Genomic DNA, 24,713 nt, shown 5'->3' on the forward strand with positions numbered 1-24,713 from the left:
TTGTAGCTTTTGTCAAGGAAGAATTTGATTCTCTTTGTGAACCATTCCCATTTGGTGACTCCCTGCCATGCTGAGTCAGGGAAGGGCCAGTTCAGAGGTCCAAAGGTCCCCGGTCCAATCCCAGGTATCTCCAGGTAAGGCACGAATAGATTCATATCTGAAACCTTCGGGAACCTGTGGTTTTATCCTGGTTGCGCTTTTTATACTGTATTTCATAATTGTGTTTTTAACCTGTCGGCTGTTTTTTGTGGTTTTAATTTTTGTGAACCGCCCAGAGAGCTTCGGCTATTGGGCGGTATAAAAATGTAATAAATAAATAAATAAACCACTGCCACTCATGTAAACACCCCTGCACTAGATCAGTGCTCTGAGTTCATACATGGGCAGAACTTCCTGAGTACTTCATGCTAAGTGGAGATTTTTCAGAAAATATGTTGGGCAAGTGAGTAGATGTTTTGAATCATTCTTACGTTGGTGTTATACAATAAACCTGAACTATATATAGAGGGAGACTTGAGGCACATGGACAGATCCACTGACAGAAGCAGAAGAGTTCTGGGACTCCACGACTAGGACACAGGAGGAGAAGCCAAAATGAAGAGGTTCCTCCTGATGGTTGCACTCTGTGGAGCATTTTCCTGTGCTTTGCCCATTGGCCAAGAAACAGAACGCATTTCAGAAAATGACATTGAGTTTGCCAAGGTAAGGGTTGAAGGTAATGTAAGGGAGAAATAGAATACAGCCAGCACATTGACTTGATAGCCAATAACTCAAGACACTGGGGGAACTGACACCCAGAGTGGACCTCTGTGGGGACCTGGGGTCGAGCAATTGGGATCAAGCCCAAGGCTAGATGAATCCTTCAATTTCACTGACTCCCAGATTCAACTTTTTAAAAAAAACGGTCCCAAGTGTTTTTCTGTCATTTTTATGGAGAAAAGGTCAAGCTTTGGCACTTTAAATAGATAGATAGTCAGATGATAGATAGATACAAAATTCTAATCCACCCCTCTTTGATCTTCAGATGCACCATAGGGTTGCTGGTGATCTTAGGACAGGTTTCCCCAAGCTGGTGGTTTCCAGACTACAACTCCTTCCAGGCCCCTTCCAACTCATCTCTTGGTAACTGTCTCTCCTGAAGGAGTTGTATTGATTATTGCTGTTGCGGCTGGCTATCGTGGCTTTGAAATTATAATGAGCCAGCTGGAAACCACCTTGTGGGCCATATAAATATTTTAAATAAACATTTTCAAATGGGAAAACCACATGAAAGGTTCATTCCAATCTAATGAGTCTGATCTTCCCACCAGAAATACATGGAAAACTATTATCCTGAATCAGAGTCAGTAACGCCTGACCCAAGAAGAAGTCGCAGAAGTACTGACCCTAGTGACAAACTTCGACAAATGCAGGCATTCTTTGGGCTGAAAGTGACCGGCAATCTAGACCAGAGTACTTTAGACACCATGAAGAAGCCCAGGTGTGGGGTTCCTGATACAGAAAAATTCAGCACTCATAAATGGGGAAAGAAAAACTTAAAATACAGGTAAGATTTCAATACACTTTCTTGGGTGGGACCTACACTAATGGTTTAAAACGTTAAGGAAGCGTTTATTTTATTTATTTATTTATTTATTTATTTCACTTATATACCACTCCCATAGCCAGGGCTCTCTGGGCGGTTTACAGAAATTCTAAAATTGAGATAAAAACAAGTATACAAAATTTAAAACTCTAAAACACAGAACATACACACATAAAGCATTAAAAACCGTTAAAAAACTAAACATGTGGGTGATTAAGATGTGCCGCCATATGCCTGGACAAAGAGGAAAGTCTTAACCTGGTGCCGGAAAGATAGCAGCGTTGGTGCCAGGCGAGCCTCATCAGGGAGATCATTCCATAGTCTGGGGGCCACCACCGAAAAGGCCCTATCCCTCGTTGCCACACTCTGAGCCTCTCTTGGAGTAGGCACCTGGAGGAGGACCTTAGATGTTGAACGTAGTGACGTCGGGAGAAGCATTCCGTCAGGTATTGTGGTCCCTAGCCATGTAAGGCTTTATAGGTCAAAACCAGCACCTTGAATTGGGCTCGGAAACATACAGGCAGCCAGTGCAAGCAGACCAGAGCAGGTGTTATATGGTCTAACCTTCTAGTTCCCGAAATCAATCTGGCCGCTGCATTTTGCACGAGCTGCAGCTTCCGAACCGTCTTCAATGGCAGCCCTACGTAGAGCGCATTGCAGTAATCTAACTTGGAGGTTACCAGAGTATGGACAACTGAAGCCAGGTTATCCCTGTCTAGATAGGGGCGTAGCTAGGCCACCAACTGGAGTTTGTAGAAGGCACTCCGTGCCACTGAGGTCACCTGAGCCTCAAGTGACAATGACGTATCTAAAAGAAATGATGGATCTAAAAGGGTTGTGATAACTTATTGGGTCCCATGACACTATGGTTCTTATGTTTTATTGTTGTTGTATTTTCCTTCCTTCTTTTGTCGTATTTCTCCCGTTGTGACATTTAAATAGCATTGCAAGTGTTCGTATGTGCCCCCCTGTGTTGTAATAGTTGTATCTCACTGACTTTTGAATCATTGGTGGTCAGCCAATCGCTTTCCTGGAGGTGGGGATACTTCCTTTTGGCGCCTAAAACTAGTGCACTATAAATGCCAAAGGGCTTGAGGGAGGTAATTTTAAAAATCATAACAAATTAAAGGATGATGCAATCTAACTAAAATTTGGTGTGCTGAAAGCCCTAATTAAGTCCTGCCACTGTTCCAGTTTTGAACTCTTTATCTTTAAAATTGACACAGATGTAAGCATTTGTTTAATTTCCATTTAAAAATCATAACAAATCAACGGATGAACCAATCTGATTCCAATTTATTACGTTGAAAGCGCTCCTTAATAGCTATTACTGTGCTGATTTTGATCTCTTTATCTTTAAAACTGATGCAGATGTAAGCATTAGTTTAATTTCCATTAAAAATAATTTAAAAATCAGCGGGCAGGAAGCGAAACCAGGAGATCCAGAAGTGGAGGGAGCAAAGAGACCAGTGATGAAGAGGAAGTACAAGTTACAGAAATAAAACAAATGTGACATTACTGGAGTGTGCCCTGCGATGTTTAAAAATGACACAAATTAAAACATTTCCAGTGGTAGGAAAAAACGTAATAAGCACTAGTGTAGATCCGCCCTTGAATTTAAGATGCCTTTTCAATATTTATTATAGCAATTTCCTTGTCTCCTAACAAGAGGTTGACCTTCCATAACCCTTTACTCACCTCCAGATATTTTGGACTACAATTCCCAGCTTTCCTGTCCAGTGACAATGTAGTCTGGCACTGATGGGAACCCAAGTCCAAAATTTCTGGAGGGCGCAAGGTTGACGAAAGTTGCTATGGCAGAAATGCACACAGACACCACAACCCCACAATAAAGTAAGAAAGAAAGGAGACGGGAGGAAGGCACGGAGCAGTAAGTGCAGATGAATCCCAGTGTGGGATGATGATGATGATGATGATGATGATGATAATAATAATAATAATACAATAATAATAATATATTTCTAACCCGCCTCTCCATCCCGATTGAGGTGGGGGCGAACAACAACAAGCATAAAATACATAAAAAATAATCAAAACACAATATAACTCATTAAAACTTCCTAAAAACATACTAAAACATACTAAAGCATCCTAAAATTCCACTGGATAGGCCTGCTGGAAGATATCAGTCTTTATAGCTTTCTTAAATGCCAAAAGACTGTTAAGTTGATGAACCTCCTTCGGCAGGCCATTCCACAGTCTAGGAGCAGCAGAAGGGAAGGTCCTCTGGGTAACAGTTGTCAGCCTAGTTTTGACTGGTTGAAAGAAGTTCTTCCCAGAGGACCTGAGTTTGTGGGGTGGATTGTACAGGAGAAGGCAATCCCGCAGGTAGCTTGGACCCAAACCATGTAGGGCTTTAAAGGTAATAACCAACACTTTATACTTCGCCCGGAAACTAATGGGCAGCCAGTGAAGATACCCGGAGCTTGGATGCCAAAGTCTTTCATTTCACAGCTAGATGCTAGAAGAAGCATTAAGAAACTTGAGTTTTCATTCTGGGGTCTCCTGTGGGCATCACGGAAAGGTGGGAGATGCAGTAAAAATGTTCATATTCAGACCAAGGCAAACTGTGGATTGGCGGTCTAAACTCCCCATGTGGGGCGGTCACTGGCGATTTCTAACAGGGTGGCATTTCTTTGTGCGCATGTGCCTGCCTCAAAGGAAGGGAGGGCTCAAAATGCAAAAGACATGCCAAGCCCTGAGCATCAAGGGAGTAGGGGCAGACAGAAATGAGAGAGAAAATCCTGACTTGAAGATAAAGCAGGGGGAAAGGAAGAAGAATGCAAGATGAAAAGCCCTACAATTGTAGGACTTCTTTCTGTGTAAACATGCATAGGGTTGTGTCATTATGTGTAAAAAAAAATATTGTGCTGCTCTGTGGCTGCAGAGCAGGAGGAAGGAACTCCGGGCCCGCAGCATCATTGGGGGAACCACCCACGGGCCCTGTGGCAGGGCTCGTTCACCCTCAAAAGTTGGGGAAGTGTTGTGCAACTCCCAGCAGTGGCACACCTCTGCCTTAGTGGTGCTTCATTCCACACCCTTAACTGGCTGGGATTAAGCCCCATTGCTCAACGGTACTTACATCTGAGTAGACATGCATAGGATTGTATGGAACATTATTTATGTAGTGAGGGTATTTCTAGGGTGACCATATGAACAGGAGGACAGGGCTCTTGTATCTTTAACAGTTGCATAGAAAAGGGAATTTTAGCAGGTGTCGTTTGTATATATGGGAAACCTGGTGAAATTTCCTCTTCATCACAACAGTTAAAGCTGCAGGAGCTTTAACTAGAGCTGCAGGAGATTTAACTAGAGCTTTAACTAGAGTGACCAGATTTAAAAGAGGGCAGGGCACATGTAGCTTTAACTGGTGTGATGAAGAGGAAATGTCACCAGGTTCCCCATATATACAAACGACACCTGCTGAAATTCCCTTTTCTATGCAACTGTTGAAGATACAAGGGCCCTGTCCTCCTTTTCATATGGTCACCCTAGTATTTCCCCATTTGAAAGTAAGCTGCCTTAAGGCAATGTTAAAAATTCTCTTGCGGGGTGTGGGTGCAGGTTCAGAAATCAGCAATTCCCCCTTCTATGAACACCACTGAACTTAAAATCATCTTCCCCTCTGTACTGGATCTGAAATTATTTATGATTCTCTTGTGTGGGTGTCTGGGGTGGGGTCGGGTGGGGAATTTCTTCTACCTCTCAGTTGTGACTGGAGAAAATCAGTGTGTGTATGTCGGTGAGGTGGGGTGGGGAGAGAATACATTTAAGGCTGCAGTCCCAGACCCACATCCCAGGGAATAAGTCCTGTTGAACTCTCAACAGACACATATAGGACTGGAGTGTAACTGCATGGTGTGAAAAATGCATTGGGCATGGCATGCTGGATACAAATGCACGAATTATATATATATTTCTTTAAAAGAATTTGGTTGGAGTGTATCTTTTATATGATTTTTTTCACAATTTATGGCTGCAATAATTTATGATAATAAAATTCACATTGCTTTGATTATTTGCTTGTGAGATCCAAATTCATCATGGAAAGGTCACTTTTGGGCCTGTTTGTTTAGTTGGGTAAACACACACACACACACCACATACTTTGTGTTTACTTTAAAAGGCTTGTTTACAGGTTTGCCTGCTTGCTGGCGTCTACCAAAATGCCCATTTTCCTTTGTGGCCTTCGCACCACTCCACTCTCTCTGGATGTCTGTTTGCTTAAAGTAGGCAAAATTAATTTAGTTTTAACAGGGTGAGTGACCATATGGAAAGGCACTTTAACAGTTGCATGGAAAAGGGAATGTCAGCAGGTCTCATTTGTATGCATGCAGCACCTGGTGAAATTCCCTCTTCATCATGACAGTCAAAGCTGCAGGAGCCCTGCCCTCTTTTGAGACTCGTCAGTGGGATGTCTATATGAGTTGGCAAAGCATCTCCTCTCCAGAAGGCCCATTGCAAGGCAAGAACACTACCCCAGTAGAGTTGTTCCAGGGGAGGCTGGTGGCACCAATTTCAGTGGGGCTGTGTATCCATTCCAGGTTGCCGTCAAAATAAGCCAGAACTCCGAAGGGTGTATCCAAGGCACTGAACCCTATCCTAAAAATAGGTCCAGCATCTTGGTAGATCCTTCAGAGTTCTGGCTGGTTGTATCTGAAACACAGAATGAATTCACAGCCCCCCAAAAATCAGAGCAACCAGTCTCCACTGGTTTATTCAGATTGCGCATTAGAGATTTGCCACTAACTTATTGTATGGGTTCAGTGTTAAAAAGAAAAAGGGTTGCCCTTGTGAGTATGGGCAAGAAGAAGAAGCAGCCGCCCCTGTAGACATGTCCTAACTTGCACCTAGAAACAGAAGGGGCATCCAAACACAACTTCGTATTGAGCTTCCTTTGCAGTCAAACAGATATCAAACGACACATGTTCTCACATGTGGAATAAAATGTGGGATGTCTTTTATTGCAAACATTCGTTTCATCTTCAACTGTGTATTCCACAGTATTCGGAACTACACACCAGACATGCATCAGGCTGATGTAGATAAAGCAATTGAGAGAGCTTGGAAATTGTGGAGTGATGTGACCCCCCTGACCTTTACGAGGGATGATAAAGGCCCTGCAGACATAGAGATCTCTTTTGTTGCTGGATGTAAGTAGATTATAAAAAACCTAACCCTATGTAGATTTACCCAAGTTGCTGATGGGGAGATTGACATCTATGTTCTTTGACTTTTAAGATCATCGTGATAATTTTCCATTTGATGGCCCTGGGAGTACACTGGCTCATGCCTTTTATCCTCGCTATGGTGGAAATGCCCATTTTGATGAGTCTGAATATTGGTCAAAGGATTTGAAAGGTATTTCTTCCTTAAGACATCCATCCTTGCATGTATTTGTTATGGTTGTTGAACGGATCTTATGTACACGTACTGCAACACACTGAGAGTCAAGGACTATTCATGTTCCATGGGATGAAATGTTTTGTGTGGATTTTATTTTTGACTGTCCTTTCGGTTTCCTTTTAGGAACCAACCTTTACCTTGTTGCTGCCCATGAATTTGGCCACTCACTGGGTCTTAAGCATATCAATGTTTCGGGGTCTGTAATGTATCCAACGTACACAGGTTGGAACCTTGAATCCTTCAGGCTTCTTAAGGTTGACATAGAAAGAATCCAGTACCTTTATGGTGAGTGCAGATGCTCAGCTGAAAGTGTGTAAGAATTGATGCACTGGGTTGAACCCAGGGTTAGGCCTATGCCGCTGGGCTGGTGGAAAAAGAAATCTCCACTCCCTCTTCCCCATGGCAGCCCAGTCCACTCACAGAATGTGCCTCTGTCTGATTTTAAGGGTTCTCTCCCCCCACATCAAAGACTACCTCATTCAGCAAGGTCCCCTAATCATCTGTGTAGGATTGAGGGGCAGGATGAACCCACTGCTAAGTAAGAGAGTTTTGAAAACAGAAGTTGCCAACCTTAGGAATTGGTTTGCTGATTTAATTCTATGAGATCAAGTAATTTTCATGATTGCGGAGGAACCTAGTAAATCTAACGGTTGAGCACAGGGATGTCTGCTGTGGGAGTGTCCATTAGGAACAGTGTTGACTTTTGTCTTCCTCAGCAATATACTCCAAATCATACTCTGGCACTCCTATATACACTCACTGGAGACTAAGCGCTATTGAACTCTACAACTGCCTGTTCAAATGTCATTAGCATTGGTTGAGTTCAATAGGGCTTGATTTCAATAGGGCCATGAGTTTCCTGGCTATTAGGCATGCCTTCGATGCCAAATGTTTATTAACTGTATGCGATTGAAACTTGTACCTTGTTGCATCAGGCAGGGCTTCATTGGGTGTATTCCTGTATCTGACTTCACAGCCTGAGAATGAAGTCTCTTGCAATGTCTCTGACTTGCATCTTTCCAAATCCTGATTTTCCTTTACCTCTTTTCAAGGAGCCCCGCAAGAAAGCAAAGGTTCATCGGGAAACTCCATACAGGCACAAAATATTCTAGGAGGAGTATCGTCCACAGACTTGTGTGACCCTCATCTAACTTTTGATGCTGTCACTACTCTCCGAGGGGAATCCTTGTTCTTTAAAGACAGGTAATGTAGGATCAGGCCCTTCACCCCATTCACTTCTAGCCATCTCCCTACCTGTGCTTGAACCTGGGATCTTCCGCATGCAGACATGGGCTCTGCCACTGTCCAATGGTCCTTCCTCAGTGAATATTCAAGTTGTTCCTCTCCTCCTCTCCTTCCCTGCAGCTTCTTCTGGCGAAAGAATTCCCCAAGTGCAGAGGCTGTAAAAACTCCGATTTCTGAATTCTGGCCAGCTTTGAGCAGTGGCGTAGATGCTGCCTATGAAGTTGAAGACGAAGATACAGTATTTCTTTTCAAAGGTAAATATTCTAAGTCTCAGACATTCCTGTTCAATGTGAACGAATGGAACGTTATAAATCTAAGGAGGATGGAAATAAGGGAATTGTTAAATATGACTTAACAAAGCCTAGCCATTCAACTTCATTCCATAGTGCTGCCACACTGGAGCAAATTTCTGGGCTGCTTTTAGTAGCTTCCATAGACACATTTTAAGAAATCCATTTCAGAAAAGGAATACAAGAAGCATTTCTAGGTATCGAAGTATTGTACAAAAAATGTATAGAATTGGGGCTCAATATCCTAGACATGGATGATTCTCAGTTTCATTCAGTTTCTCATTTGCGGAATCCTGAGTTCGTTTTGAACCCTGTGCTCTTTCCACATCAGTTTGGGGCTCATTTCTCCTTATATATGCCTTTTTGCACCTAGGTGTCCTTAATGCACACATTTTTCAAAGCAATTTACCCTAATCAAATACAATTTGGATGCCATTCCCCCATATATCTCCTTATTTTTTAAATCAGAGAACTACATCTCAACAACCAGGAAAGTACACTGTTTCAGTTTGCATATTGACTTGGAAATATGAATTGTATATGTTTGTATTACAACGAACTGAACCCATTTCTTCCCCATCTGATAAACATCACCCCTTGGCCTTCTCTTCTGGCCCTGATCATAGCCCCAATCCCAATGCCCCTTCTAATATGTGCATTACCAGCTTCCTTCTGCCCACACTGACTGACTAAGGGGTCTTTTTCTTCAGTGTGAACAACATCAACTGCACAAGAATTGTGTCTGATCTTGTCAGTCCAAAAGAGAGATAGTGGCATGTTTAATCTCTTTGTACACCTCAATGTCTTACATCAGCATAGAAAAAACAAATAGAAAGAACCAGCTATGGTGCATTATGGGATAAATTTGATGGTGCTAAAGCTTGTGCAGAAATCCTGTCGCTGGGCTGTCAGTTGTTGCTTGACGCAAAATATGCTCCAGCTAAAAACCAGTTGAATCCGGAGTCATCAGTTTTTATTTAGTCCATTCATATTCTACCATTCTTTCATGAGAGGACTCAAGACTTCTTATATGGGGTTCCCAGGTTGTCTCCCATCCAGGCAATGACCAGATCCAGATCTGCTTAGCTTCACCAAAGTGGTGGCATCAAGTGCCTCCAATGTGCAACATTGTATACTTGGCGTACAACCTGACGTCATCACCAAATTCCCATCGCCTTCACAGAAGCAGTATCCTCATTTTGCAGATACTCATGCATACCTTCTGTAACCCTTCCAGTAGGAAATTGAGAATTTTTAGAACCCAAGTATCTAATTAGCATTTGGTTCATCTTAACAGGAGATAAATATTGGGCTACTAAGGGAAATATCATACAGCCTGGTTTCCCGAAAAATATCCACCACTTGGGCTTCCCCAGAACAGTTAAGAAAATTGATGCAGCTGCTTATGACAAAAGCTCAAAGAAAACATACTTCTTTTCGGGCAACAAGTACTGGAGGTAAGGGGAAATGATCTAACTCACACCGGACAATCCTGAAATCCTGTTGATCAATTGTTTTAACCCCTTCCAACTGAAATGTAAACAATGGATCACATTCCTCTTGCTGGCTTAGTGCACATCCCCAAATCAATGTAGGCTTTTGTCTTTGTCACACCTAATTTTCATTGTGCTCCTTCCCTTTGAAGTGAAAGCCTGTTTATATCCACTAGTAGTGTGCTATTCATAGCTTCTACTGAGCTGAGATAATCAGTTCTACCAAAACCCCTATAATACAAACTGATTTTTAAAGTAAGCCCCACTGAACACTTACTGAGGCCTTATTGAGACCTAAGGTTTATCCCGGGATTGTCCCTGCCTGATCCCGGGATATCCTGTGTGTCATTTACATGAGCAGGGATGACCCTAGGATGATCCCGGGATAAACCTTAGGTCTAGCTAAGGCCAACATTTACTTAAGAACAAACATGTTTAGGATTAGGCTGCGGGTATAAATATGACTTGGAGTCACCTTTTCATTTCAAAAGTCATGGTTTTGTATGTGTACTTCTCTACACTCAGCCGTATTTCACATGTAAAAGGAGTAGATGCAATTATTTCTGGTGGTGAAAATAGCAGCGATTACCATGCCAGTTAATCCTGACCCGCAGCTGCATAAATTTTCAACCCATTGATTTCTTTAGATACGATGAAGCCAAGAATTCCATGGAGAAGGGCTATCCAAGGACGATAACAGCTGACTTCCATACAATTGGCCCCAAGGTGGATGCTGCTTTTCTAGATGATGGTAAGAAGGACATTTTAATAGTGCCAGTATGTTTGTAATCACTAGGTGGATGTAGTATTTGACTGTTGTTCTCCGCTTCGATCCAAATGGAGAGGCAGGTAAGAAATATATTTATTATTATTAATATTATTATAGTTATTATTAGACGATTATAATATAATTTGCCTTCATCTGAACGGAGAGGCGGGTAAGAAATAATTTATCATTATTATTATTATTATTATTATTATTATTATTATTATTATTATTCAACATCAATGAAAGGATGTGGCCCATTAACCTGGGCAGACAGCTATCCACAGTAGTTTATGCCCCCCCCCCAAATTCTTAAATAATCCTGAAGTTTTGCAGATGTACTACAAATCACCAAGAACCATTCTAACAGACCTCTGTGTCTATTTTACACAGGCTATTGAGAGTTATAAAATTTTATGCATTTCCTGTTTTAATTATGCTATACCCTCCTGATCCCAGTGAGGCTACATTAAAATAAAAAGAAAATAAGAGAGAAGGATGAAAACTTCATAGCAGGTGTGGAGAGTTTCCTGTGCCCGTTAGATTCACAATCTTTCTCATTCTCATTATTCTCTTAGGACGTTTCTATCTGTTCAATGGCTCAAATCAGTATGAGTTTGACTACGGAACCAAAAGATTTCTTGCAATAAAGAAGAACAACAGCTGGTTCAACTGCCAGTGACACGGGAGTAAGAAAAAGTGGAGCAGCAAAGGACATCAGAAGCCCTGTTTCACCGTGCATCAAGCACCCACCATTGCATTATTGGCATTACACAGTCTATCCACTGTTTCTGAGCCACGGAAAATCCTGCAGACACTGATCATTTTTAATAAGGGGGAAATTTGAAATCTGAATATATACGATACAAATGATTGCATTGATTTGTTAACATATCTGCTTCCAAGCAATATTGCACAGTGATTGTTAGAGCCTAATTTCTATTTGCATTTTAGTTTTATTAGAGTAAACTGCCTGGATGTGTTGTGCTTGACAGGCAGTGACAAAATATTTCTACATAAATAAATAAAGTTATTGATCTTTCCATATAAGGTGGTCTTGCTTTATTTCTTCACCTGCAAGCATATACTCATAGCATCCCATAGAAGAAAGGAGAGAAAGATCATCTAGTCAACTCCTTGTTCAAAAGCCACATTCCCTTCTTTCCTATACTGGACAACCTAAGCCAGTGATTCTTGATTTAAGGTCCATGTATTACTCTAAGCAGTTGCTGTATGGACCCTAGATGAGCCCTGCAAGTGCCTTGTACTCCAGCAGTCTGTTTGGAATACTGGCTCTGTACATCGAAGTTCAATTTATCTACCATGGTTAATCACCATTGATAGAGCTTTTCTCCAAGAATTTGGCCATAGCTAGATGATCCCCGGGATCATCCCTGTGCGTCCACATGATGCACAGGGGATCCCAGGAGCAGGGAGGGATGATCATGCCCTACCCTTTCAGCCCACTTTTTCCGTGGTCTTGGGATGATCCCAAGACTGTGTACCGTGTGGGCGAGCATCGCAGTTTGTCCTGGCTCCTCACGGTTACACACAACGAGCTGAGAACTGCGCAGCACATCGGGGTTGGGTTGGGGGTGTGGGAAAACTAGTGATGAATAAGCCATGAGACAAACCAGCTATCAGGACTAAAGGGAAAACCAGGAGCAAGAGTCAAAGAGGAACCCAGAAATCAGATCCAAGGAGAAGCAAGAATTTAGGACTCATCAGAGTTCAAGGAGATCTTGGTCAAGCACAAGTCTGCTTGAACAGGAAAGCCTTTTATATTCCTCCCTTCCCAGGGGGATTCCACACGTCGTACTGAGGCCGCTTCTATGCGACCCCAGTGCGACCCCAAAGTGATCGTGTAGCTTGCCTTCGAAAGAGACGAGGGAGAGGCGTCCTTGACTCTCCACCCGCCTTCTTCCGCCGAGCTCTCCTTGCTGCCGTCGCCACCACCCACCTACCTCCTCGCCGGGCGGCGAGGAGAGCTCGGCGGAAGAAGGCGGGGTGGAGAGTCAAGGACGCCTCTCCCTCGTCTCTTTCGAAGGCAAGCTACACGATCGCTTTGGGGTCGTACTGGGGTCGCATAGAAGCGGCCTCAGTACGACGTGTGGAATCCCCACCAGAAAGATTGAATGGCTAGGGGTGAACAGAGTCTATCTAGGGCCTCAAAGAACTCTGGAGTTCAGTCCGAGGCTCGCTTCCTAGTAGATCTATTGTTTCAGGTTTGGGCTCTGTCTTAGAACCAGTAGTGCAGTAGATTCCTTTCTTCTGCCAGCCATGACAACAGCAAGTTCATACACATTTCATTCAACAAGTTGAGGGTCTCAACATAGATTCCAACACATGCTTGATCACCGTGGACATCAACTCATTATATAACTCAATTCCACAGGAGGGCGCCAGATTTACCGTACAAGATGTATTAACTCCTGTCCTATGGATCATCCTCCTATGCATTTTCTTATGGATTTATTAGACATCATCTTAGAAAAGAACTATTTTCAGTTTGATACACATATTATTATTTTTTCAAATCAAGGGAATAGCAGCTATGGGAAGTCTAGCTTCCCCCAACATTGCCAATCTCTGCATGTCAGCACTTGAAAATTCCATTATTCATCACGTATTAGTTAACCCATACAGATAGTATTTTAAATACTATGGACATTTCATTGCTGAACTCTTTGTTGTGTATTCAAAAATTACTGAGGTGGACAATTTTATCTCATAGATCAATTCCATTGATACCAAGGCCAGATCTACACCAAGCAGGATATAACACTTTGAAAACGGTTTGAAAACTGTAGATGGCGTGTGTCCTGGGCCTCAACAGTTGTCACTACTGTTATAAACCATTTTAAAGCAGTAGTGTAGATCCTGCCCAACATTACATTTACTTGACACAAGGATTCTTTTCAAATTCCCTTTTTGGATGTTATGATTTATGTAGTCAAGGGCAGCATTTGTGCCAAAAGATATGCAAAACCCACAGATAAAAGTTCCATTTTACACTTTTCATGTCATCATCCCAAATCACCTAAAAATAAATCTTCCTTATGGCTAATTTTTACACCGGAAAAGAAATAGCGCACTTGGACATCTATATAACACACAGACAGATCTTAATGAAGAATTTTTGAATAATGGTTATCCTAAACATATTTTTAATTGACCCCAGATCTATCTTCAGGTCTGGCTGAGAGTTTAAAATTGTTTTTAAATGTATATTGTCTTTATATGTTGTCTATTTTTTATGTTTTTATGGTTTTAATTTTGTATATCAATTTTTAATGTTTAATGTTTTAATCTTTGTAAATCACTCAGAGAGCTTCGGCTATTGGGTGGTATAGAAATGTAAATAAATAAATAATCATTGTGTCATCCAGATCCAGAGTGAATTCAATCAAGAGACAGTCCTTGTTTCAGTCACATATGAAAGTAACAACCAATAGGTTATTTTGGTCCTTGGAATTGAACCATTTGTCCATTTGCCTTCCCATGGCTCGGTTCTCCACTTTTACTACCTTTTCTCCACTCTGGCCTGCGCATTGGTGAGCGTAACATGCCTGCACATACCGCTTTTCTATTTTTTTTTAAATGCCAGAGATGCAATATTTCAGAATTCCTTAATTTAGAACTTAATTAGCTCTCTTGCATCTACTGATGTCCCGCTTGGTTTCGTAACAAACTTGGCTGCTTGAAAAGGGGTCTAAGAGGAGACTGAGCAGATTCTGCCCCCCCCCGCTTTGTAAAAAGAAAACTTCAGTCCCCACCCCCCACACTACACAATCACCACCATCACAAAGTTGTTTCACACAATCTCAGTGGAGGCTCAAGGCTCTGACATCAGTGGCACTGCCAATCTGCTCTGGGTTAGAACAACCCCCCAAATAGTTTCCGCAACTTGCATAGCGCCTTTAGAGTCTGACTGGTTTTGACTGAAACCCAGAGTGATTCACAGCCCCACTGACATCAGAGCCACCAGCCTCCACTGCACAATGTAATTTTTAAAATACTTATTGCACAAGTCTGTTCTTTTGAAATACTGCAAATATACATATTTATTTATTTATTTATTTAAACAAAACTACAAAGTTAAGCAGGTGATCCCAGTAACTGCGTTCCAGGTGTAAAGCAGCAAAGGAAAGCAATATTATTAAGTAGCTGTTAAGGCTGTTTTGAAGAACTCAAAGGATATCACATCAGTTTCCCTTTTAATGGACTGAGCATAATCTGCTCCCTTTGGCAGCACATCACTGCTTTGGAAAAAGAAAGCCCCTCCAATCCAAGCATGAATGTTGTCTGGATCATCCATGAAATGTGAGTGAATGAGCCATGGCGATTCCTCAATAAACCTAATTCAGAAAAGTCCCAATTCATTCAATTGTAGGCTGCATTAATAGAACTATTGTTTCCAAGTCATGAGAAGTAATAGTTCCTCATTGTTGTGTTTTAGACATATCTCAGCTGTGGTTCCTAGGAAACTGCCATAAAATCCATTAGATCATCTAGCCTAGTACTGATTACACGGGCTAACAGCAGCTCTCCAGAAACTGGAGAGATGCCCAAACTTGGACCAAGGAACTTCGGCAAGCAGAACACTCAACTGTGTCCTGGGCACCATATTTTAAGAAGGATGTGAACCAGACACATGAGGCCTTGAGGTTGCATGCAGCCCCCATCTGTACTTCCCCTGGCACAACGCCATCTAAATTCATGGTAGTGGCAAAAAATACATCAGCAGTTTGCCACCAAATTATTATTATTTATTATATTTCATCGAATCATAGAAGAGTAGAGTTGGAAGGGGCCTACAAGGCCATCGAGTCCAACCCCCTGCTCAGTGCAGGAATCCACCCTAAAGCATCCCTGACAGATGGTTGTCCAGCTGCCTCTTGAAGGCCTCTAGTGTGGGAGAGCCCACAACCTCCCTAGGTAACTGGTTCCATTGTCGTACTGCTCTAACAGTCAGGAAGTTTTTCCTGATGTCCAGCTGGAATCTGGCTTCTATACTGCCCCATAGCCAAAGCTCTTGGGGCAGTTTACAAAGATTAAAAACATGAAAAACAATATGCAAAATTATAAGACCTGAAAACATACAACAGAAATGTTGGTGGCAAACTAGCTTATTTTCAAACTTACACTGGCCATTTTAGCCTTCTGTAGTAGTTTGCCATCAAAAATTAGCAGCAAATTGCTGGAGTTTCTTGCTGCTGAATTTAGGGATGGCGGCAGCAGCAGAAGTATGTCAGGATGTTGAAATGCCCCCCGGAACAGCCTGTGGGGGGGTTTGAAAATGGCCCCCCAAACAACCAACACCGGGGCCAAATTGGAAGGACTTCAGAGGAGGGCAACAAAGACCGTCAAGGGTATAGGTTACAAATCTTATGAGGGAAGTTTGAAGGAACTGATTATGCTTAGTCTGATTATTATTATTATATTTATTTATTTATTTATTTATTTATTTATATAGCACCATCAATGTACATGGTGCTGTACAGAGTAAAACAGTAAATAGCAAGACCCTGATGAAGAGAAGACTGAGTTCTTCAAATACCTGAAGCGCTTGCATAGAAAAAGGGCAAACACTTGATCCCTGCTGCCCCAAAGGGCAGGACTAAATCTAGTGGTTTTACATTACAGGATGACAGTTTTTGGTTCCGTTTTAGGAAGAACTTCATAATGGTAAGAGCAGTTTGACAATGAAAGTAATTATCTGGGGTAAGTGGGCTCTTCTTCGCTGGACAGCCATCTGTTGGGGATGTATTAATTTGAGTATGATGTTGGGTCAGATGGTCTAAATCCCCCCCCCCGATTCTCTGATTCATTGACAAAGCCCCCCCCCCCCCCCGTTACATGCACCTCAGTAGTTGCCCCTGGAGAATAGCTAGTATTTGAGGCAGGAAGCCTGTGTACACCAGTTGCTGGGGCACATTGTTGGGAGGGTGCTGTTGCACCATGTCCTGCTTTGTTGGTCCCTGGTTGACAGCTGGTTAGCCACTTTGTGAACAGAGTGCTGGACTAGATGGACCTTCAGTCTGATCCAGCAGGGCTCTTCTTATGTTCTTAATGATGTGTGCTCTGTCCCAAGAAAGCTTATGCCATTACAAATTTGTTAATCTTTGAAGTGTCTCCTTGTGATTTTTTTAAAAAAATAGTAAAGACCATAAGCTAGGCATCTGGCAAAGTAATCAAAGCAAAGGTTATTTACACAACCAAATAAACATCAAGTACGTCTTCAGTACCAACCAACTCACAGGAATGTGGCTGAAGAGTTTAAAGAAAAGCAGCCTCTGGTTTAATTGAAGTCAATATTACCGTTGGACTACTGTGATCGTGTTGTTGTATGCCAAACTTTCTCTTATTTTGCAATTGCTCTTTGGTTGCCTCCAAGTCTCTGTTTACTTGGGATAAAGACTAAAGGGTCACACTTGAAAGCATAGAGTAGTCATTTTCTCCTGTTAGATAGGGATGCCATCCTGGTAAAGGGAGCAGCACACCAATGAGTTGTTCTACTGGGAGTTTGAATCTGCCTCTGAAGCACCTATGCTTGGTTCAATAATAATTTAAAAAAGTATCAGAATTCAGGGAGTTGGGTGTAATTTACAAACAATTTAATCATACTTAGACAGCCATAAAGAGAAGCTAATGTCAAAGGGCACCATAATTAAGTAGGCAAATGTGCAGCAAAGGGTTGCATAACATTGCATAAGGTTACATAACGCCTGAGTCATTCTCAAAAAAAAGTGAAAAAGGAATTCCACTTCGCACGGAAGGCATCAGGTCCAGCCAATTGCCCCGAGAGTGTAATGCACTGCTCAAGTTACAACCTGCTGTGTTTTGGGTGTCTTTCAGGTTCCCAGTGCTGCAAAATGATGGAGCGACACAGCGCACTAAGCAAAGAAATAACGCTCTTCTAATAAACGCTGGAGAAAATTTAAAGGCCTGTGTTAAATTTAAAGGCCTGCATATGTGTCTTTCTGAGTGTGCTTACTTTGAACATTTCTGTTATTAAAGTATATTAATGACTGCAGCCACAAAACCCAAATGGCCAACAGGACAACAATATGGCATGTTAATATGGCGTGTTAATGCACGTTGAGGCAGAAGTTCTGTTGTTCCTGATTACTTCATTCTTCCCCTCCTCTGACATCATGGGCAGCCCAGCCAGCTGTTGCTATTCATTTTCTTAGTAACCATTTTGCGTATGATGTCAAACTCATACTGTTCTTGGCCACTAAAAAAATAGAACTTGCCTAAAAGAATAAGGAGAAGTTAGGTTATGATTTTTATGTAAAATGCCCTTTTAATCAACATAGTACATTCTCGACATTATAACCTTCCCACATTTTTCCTTTTCCTTTCTGCAATCCACTCACTGAAATATTTCCCACTGGTCATGATTTGAAGGGACTTTTGCAGCCAACGAACCACAGTAAATAGATAAATAAGTCAGCTGTCTCAGCACAGACACTGAACAACCTACAAAATTCTCAAGGACTGTATACGTAGCAAACTCTTAGACCTTGGTTTGCCCTGTCTCACGAACTGCATCCCTGGAGCAAGTTAATGCTCCCTTCCATTCTAGCATGCGTTAGACAGTTCAGCTTACCAGTTCCCACAGTCTGCAAGGATGTTGACTAATACTTTATTGACCTGACTGTTATGACCCATAAGAGACATCCTTCTTCAATTTGCTGCACCTAAGATCACTTCTGCTTACCATTATGCTGAATGGCGGCATCTACTTTAGGGCCAATTCCAGCGAAATCTGTTGCTATCTTTCTTGGATAGCCTTTCTCCATAGAGGTTTTAGTTTCATCATACCTAAAGAAAGAAACAGATTAATTCACTGGCAATCTTACAGATGACCTTACAGAGGAAATTACTCCCTCTAACCCTTCCACACGTGTACCTGTGTTGGAGAGCATCCTGCATGGGGTGGGAGTGGTATTGGGGATTTTTTCTCCATCTAATGAATATGAACTCACCATTGAGCTCGTTTCATTTAAAGAAGTTTGGCTTACTGTAGTTCCAGGCCTTAGCTAGACCTAAGGTTTATCCCGGGATCATCCCAGGGTCATCCCTGTTCATGTAAATGGATCCCGGGAGCAGGCAGGGATGACCCCAGGACAATCCTGGGATAAACCTTAGGTCTAGCTAAGGCCATAGATGAGGCTTCAAAGTGAGTACAGTGAATCTATTCTCCTATGAGTCCTTGGCAGGGATGAATGACTATTTTCAAGAGCAGCCATCCCCAAACTGATGCCCTCCAGTTATATTTGACTACAATTCCCATCACCCCCAGCCAATAGAATCATAGAATAGTAGAGTTGGAAGGGGCCTATAAAGCCATCAAGTCCAACCCCCTGCTCAATGCAGGAATGACCATGCTGGCTGGGAAAGACTTGCCTGTTCCTTGCATAAAGGATTTGCATGTTCCTGTTGAGCAGCCTTTCTTGACTTGGTACCCTCCAGGTGTGCAACTCCAAACACTGCCAGGCAACATGGCTATTGGTACCAGGTTGAGGAAAGCTGATCGACAGGAATATGCAAGTCCATGCCATACTGCTGAAGAGGTTGGGCTAGCCTTACTGAAAGTGTCAGTGACTCCATGACATCATTCCATTGCCACAACTACTTTCCGAGGTGAGTGAGTATGTCTCCTTTGGAACAGTGATGTGACTTCCCACTTTCTGGGGTTAGTGAGTCTCTTTTGGAACACCAATGTGACATTCCACTGCTTTAAAGAGGGAGAACTTTATTAAAGGAAGAGGAGGTGCAGCTTGAATTCAACTTGGGTTCTCTGTACACTGGCCTGGGCTGCCAATCAATGATCAAAATGTTTCTGGACTGGCCAATTTCCTCATCTCCAGTTACAGACAATTCTTGGCAATGCAGTGCTAGCAGCTAACCCTAAACCTAATGGTGGGCATTAGGAGAGATTTGGAGAGGTGTAGCAAAAAGAAGAAGGAAAGGAGGAAAGGAGGAAAGGAAGTGTAATGCACATGGAAAGGATTAAGAAGGTGGGGAAGGGTTCCATGAGAGAGAAAACATAAGAAAAGCCATGCTAGATCGGACCAAGGGTCCATCTAGTCCAGCACTCTGTTCCCACAGTGGCCAACCAGCCGTTGACCAGGGAACCACAAGCAGCACACTGAGAGAAGGGGGGCAGATGAAAAAAAACATAAGGGCCTCATCCGATTGGATTCTCCCCACACACACACACACTCCCAGCAACTGCCATGTGGTGGTTGTTTTCTAAAAAATATATATGTTGATGTTACTTGTAAGCCATCTTTGTAACCTGAAAGGTGGAATATACACAATACTAATACATAACTAACTAATTAACTCATGAACTAGTTTTCAGTAACTGTCCAAATCCAAACCCACCCTCTTACCTCCAATACTTGTTGCCTGAAAAGAAGTATGTTTTCATGGTGTTTCTGTCATGAAGAGCAGCATCAATTTTTTTCAGTTTTTTAGGGAAACCCAAGTTGCGAATGTCCTTTGGAAAGCCTGGCTGCTCAATACTTGCACTGAAAGCCCAGTACTGCTGTCCTGTTAAGCAAAGAGATAAGAGAAAATGCTGAAAGCGTTCTCTCCATGGGGAATAAACTATCCTTGCTTAAAACCTAACACCTGTTGTATAATACATCACAGGGGAACATTTAGAGATGTAGAAAACTGTCTCACATGGAGTCAGATCCATCTAGGCTGGTATTGTCAACACTGATGGGCAGCAACTCTCCAAAGTTTCATGAAGATTTTCCTAGTCCTACCTGGAGATACTGGGGATTGAACCTGGGGCCTTCTGAATGCAAAGCAGGTGCTCTACCACTGAACTATGGTTCCTGAAGCTTCAGAAGTAAGGCCCCTTGAATTCAATAAGACTTGCTCACACATAAATGTGTATAGGATTGCAGCCTTCTATCCACATTCTTTTCCATATCTATCTTCTATACACAGATCAGCCTCCTCATATGTAAAGATCTGCTTTGGAGACCCTTTTCTGGGTTACTCCTTCCACTAGATGGCAACAATGGAGGACTTCTTAGTGGTGGTGCCTTAGGAATGGAATATTCTCCCCAGAGAGGTTTGCCTAGAACTGACTTTGCTATCTTTTCAGCACCAGAAAACCGTTGTTGTTTATATTAAAAAAAATGGTTTCCTGCATCTTTTTAAACTAGTATTGCTACTTATGTAATTTTATTGATTTGTTTTTATGTGAAACCACCTTGGAACTATCTTTTTGAAGGGTGAGACATCAATCTTTCTAATTAGGTAAGTTAATTAAGGGAAATGCGCGTAGGAATATTCCTCCTTTCATTTCTTTTCATTTGTTCAAATTAAAAATAAATAGATTGGTTCCTGAGACACCAATCCAATGATGATCAGAAGAGTGTCCCAGGGGCCATAAGATGCTTTGGGATGCCCTCTCCAAGGATGAAGAGAGAGGCTGACTTTGTAATCCCCCTCCCAGACACTGTGGGCTCAACTACACCAAGCAGGATATTCCGCTAAGAAAGCGGTATATAAAAGGCAGGAGCCACACTACTGCTTTATAGCGGTATTGAAGAGCACTGGCAACTGTTGGGGCCCATTGACCCATGCCATATACTGCTTTCATATCACTTTCAGAGTGTTTTACCCTGCTTGGTGTAGATGAGCCCTGTGAAAACTTCAATAGCCCTTCAATAGCCCTTGAGATCTGATGTCAGTTGAGGCAAAGTAGGGGCACTCCATTGGGTACATTGGGGGAGGACTGGGGGGAAGGATGGGATCTGTGCCATTATTATTTTTTGGCAAAAAAGGATGGCTATACATTAATCAATTGAATTAATTAATTAAATGCATGAAATAAATAACGATGTAACTAAGCTTTCTTGACACATCCCTGGAAATGGGGGAAATGTGCATCAGCCCTGAAGTTGTCACACATAATTTTTTCTCTTACAGCAACCGTGTGTGTGTGTGTGTGTGTAAGGGGGTCATAGATTAGGAAGTTCTTCTGACTTCAGTTCCCCACAACCCACTGGTAAGATTGCTCTGTGAATAATTACCTTTAATAAAAAATACTAGGTTTTCAACTTCATAAGCAGCATTTATCTGATACTTCACAGTTGGCCAAAATGCGGAAATGGAAATATTCATAATTTCTGGATTGCTAAGATTCCTCCGAATGAACCATCTATGTTGGGGGGAAGGATAAAGAAAAGAGTTCATATTATTCACCATACTGCAATGTTTACTCTAAAATCAAAGAAAACGTTGAGAAAGCGATCCTCAAGGTTTAACAGGCAAAGTGTGTGTGTGTGTGTGTGTGTGTGTGTGTGTGTATATATATATATACAATTTGGATGCAATGCCTTGGCACCCTGTACGGACTGAGACTGATCCACAAAACCACCACACAGGACCTGGCACATCATTAGGACTAAATAAAACTACACCCCAGGGTATGTAATTATACATTCAACGTATCTGTCTAAAATAGGTCACATTGATTTAATAAACATCAAATCTGACATTGTTGGTGTCTTGTGTCTGGTGGGAAATTAACAGCTTGGCTTTAGCCCCAACTTATAACTGCTTTGGGAGACAGAATAGCGCTTTGCTGCTGAGCATGCAAAGGACCTCAAGACTGGACTACTGCAATTAGCTCTATGTGGGGCTGCCCTTAAGGCTGCTCTGGTTGCTGGAGCTAGTGCAGAATGCAGTAGCTCAGCTGTTGTTAGGGCTGCCTCTTTTCAACATATAACTCCATTGCTGAGAGAATTGCACTGGCTGCCTATTGGCTACGGGGCCAGGTTTAAGGTTTTGGTACTAGTGTATAAAGCCTTGAACAACCTGGGACCAGGATACCTGAGAGAGCATCTTCTCCTTCATCAATCTGCCCAGTCACTGAGGTCATTGGAGGGCATGTTCCTGGTGTTTCCACATGGAACTATGGCCTGAATGGAATCCACCAGGAGAAGAGCCTTTAGTGTGGTGGCCCCTTCTATTTAGAACTCCCTGCCCCTGGAGGTCAGGCAGGTACCAACACTAGGCTGCTTCCGGTGCCTCATGAAAACAACTCTATTTTGAGAAGCCTTCTGCAACTCAACTGACTAGCCACTGGTTTTACTGGTCCATTGTTTTAAATGGAATAATTTTAATTTGCTTTTTAAATTTTCTTTCTTTTTACTGTTTATACTTATGTGGAATCTATTTTAGATATGGAGTGGTACATAAACATTGTAAATAAATAAATTATAAGTAAAACACTAACTTGTACTTGCTCTAATGCACATTAACACAAGTGCAAATTTGTGTAAATTGCCCCCAAAGTTAAATAAAATAATAATAATAGTCTGTAACTCTGTAGAATCCACACAACTTGGAAAAAGCCAGTCTATTCCAGAATCTGCAGGTCACATCAATAGAAATACTAACTAATCTCCAATATCCCTGCCCAATATTTATGATTTAGGAACCAATGTTTGCTGAAGTGACACCTAGAGCCACCCTGTGCTTAACCATACAACAAGCTTGTGGCTAAGCAGCATGTTTTGGTGTTTTGTCTGAACGGGGCCAAATAGTTTCTGTGGGGAAACAAAGGCAGCACCCTATTGTGAGACCTGGTCCTTCATGTTCTCTCTAAGAGCTCATTTACCTGTCTTTAAAGAACAGGATTTCACCTCGGAGGCTGGTGACAGAATCAAAAGTCAGGCGAGCTGCACACCATTCTCTTGGGGGTGCTCCAGCATCAGCATCTCTGAAAGGAATATTGGATGTAAAAAGGAACACACCTTGAGACAGAAGCAAAACAGATTTCTAACCTAGAATCACAAAACAGTCCACTAGCCCTGGTAGATGGCAATGCCGGCAGGTTGAAAGCAAATTCTTCCGTTCATCCCTCTTGCATCCCAGATGGAGGGTCTTTGCTGTTCATTGGACAGATGACATTTTCCAACAAACACCCATCGGTTCATGGTTATTGTTGTTTTTATTTAGGGGGTGTTAAGATTTTGGATTCAAAGCATCCTATTTTTGATTCTCAGTTGAAATCGTGTCCAGATCTTGGAGTTATGCAGCCAAGTTGCATGCATTTCTCCTATGAACTTTGAACACCAGCACTAAAAGCTATAGCTTGAATCTGTGAAAGCAGGTATCAGATTTTGGAGAATGTGAGGATTTGCCCTAGCGTCTTCTGTCTCTTGCCCTCTAAGGAAAAGAGAACCTTTGTGTTTGGAATGGCTCCAAGACATCGCTAGCCCCTATTATGAACCGAATTTACCAGGCACTCCTCTTTTATCCAAAGTGCTTACTACAGGCAGCTACTTTATACAAAGAGACCCCCACAGATATAGTTAGAAAGGTGACTATAATGCCTGCAGGTTGGAAGCAAGTTCTTCTAGTCATCCCTCTTGTGTCCTAGATGTATATAGGTGCTCACAGCTGCATCCCTGTGCATGCCAGCCTATTTCAGAGAAGGCTCCATCTGTCTGAGTGGGAACGGCTTCTCTCAGTAAACAGGCATTTTTTGTAGCAGAATGACAATAGCAAGGAAAGATGGAAATCAATGAAATAAATAAAACCGTACCTATCTTGCAGACTGTTCAACAGTGCACATGGAAGTGTTCCAAAGAACACGATCATTAGGAGGAGTCTCTTCATTTTTGCCTTTGCTTCGGTGCTGCAGCCTTATAGTCAAAGAACTCCTCGGTCTCTCTCACAGGATCTGTCCCTGGATCTGAATCGCGCTTGTATATATTCAATGAACAAAAAACCTACGGTTTATAAAACAACGTTAAGGCCGTACACTTTTCCATCAAGCACCAAAAAGCGGGGAAATTGGGAGTTAAGGCTCGCCAGCCTTAACGCCACATCCTCCCTAAGGAGGCAGAAAGTACCAGTGA

The 24,713-nt window shown here is 42.2% G+C and overlaps 2 protein-coding genes across 2 annotated transcripts; one reads left to right on the plus strand and one right to left on the minus strand.

Annotated features, from left to right (window-relative positions):
• The first annotated feature begins 594 nt into the window (after positions 1–594).
• Positions 595–11,604, plus strand: LOC134399213 (stromelysin-1-like). Its single transcript, XM_063127124.1, has 10 exons — positions 595–702; positions 1,311–1,546; positions 6,611–6,759; positions 6,848–6,967; positions 7,136–7,297; positions 8,065–8,215; positions 8,378–8,511; positions 9,845–10,004; positions 10,688–10,791; positions 11,385–11,604. The coding sequence occupies exons 1-10, from the start codon at positions 595–597 to the stop codon at positions 11,486–11,488; spliced, it is 1,428 nt and encodes a 475-aa protein (XP_062983194.1). The 3' UTR covers positions 11,489–11,604.
• A 5,866-nt stretch (positions 11,605–17,470) lies between these two features.
• LOC134399217 (stromelysin-2-like) lies at positions 17,471–24,512 on the minus strand. Its single transcript, XM_063127130.1, has 6 exons — positions 24,398–24,512; positions 23,468–23,569; positions 21,876–22,003; positions 20,214–20,373; positions 18,533–18,636; positions 17,471–18,065 (listed from the first exon to the last, which is right to left on the minus strand). Exons 1-6 carry the CDS (start codon positions 24,469–24,471, stop codon positions 17,962–17,964), a joined length of 672 nt encoding a protein of 223 aa, XP_062983200.1. The 5' UTR covers positions 24,472–24,512; the 3' UTR covers positions 17,471–17,961.
• Between the last annotated feature and the right edge of the window lie 201 nt (positions 24,513–24,713).

Source organism: Elgaria multicarinata, chromosome 5 (genome assembly GCF_023053635.1).
Source record: "Elgaria multicarinata webbii isolate HBS135686 ecotype San Diego chromosome 5, rElgMul1.1.pri, whole genome shotgun sequence".
NCBI classification, from domain to species: Eukaryota; Metazoa; Chordata; class Lepidosauria; order Squamata; family Anguidae; genus Elgaria; species Elgaria multicarinata.

Coding starts and splice junctions, on each gene's coding strand:
- LOC134399213 (XM_063127124.1), top strand. CDS start 595: ATGAAGAGGTTCCTCCTGATGGTTGCACTCTGTGGAGCATTTTCCTGT. Junction 1,547..6,610: donor AAGAAAAACTTAAAATACAG/GTAAGATTTCAA, acceptor TGTATTCCACAG/TATTCGGAACTACACACCAG. Junction 8,216..8,377: donor TCCTTGTTCTTTAAAGACAG/GTAATGTAGGAT, acceptor CCTTCCCTGCAG/CTTCTTCTGGCGAAAGAATT.
- LOC134399217 (XM_063127130.1), bottom strand. CDS start 24,471: ATGAAGAGACTCCTCCTAATGATCGTGTTCTTTGGAACACTTCCATGT. Junction 22,004..23,467: donor ATCCTGTTCTTTAAAGACAG/GTAAATGAGCTC, acceptor CCCCCAACATAG/ATGGTTCATTCGGAGGAATC. Junction 20,374..21,875: donor CCTAGTATTTTTTATTAAAG/GTAATTATTCAC, acceptor TTTGCTTAACAG/GACAGCAGTACTGGGCTTTC.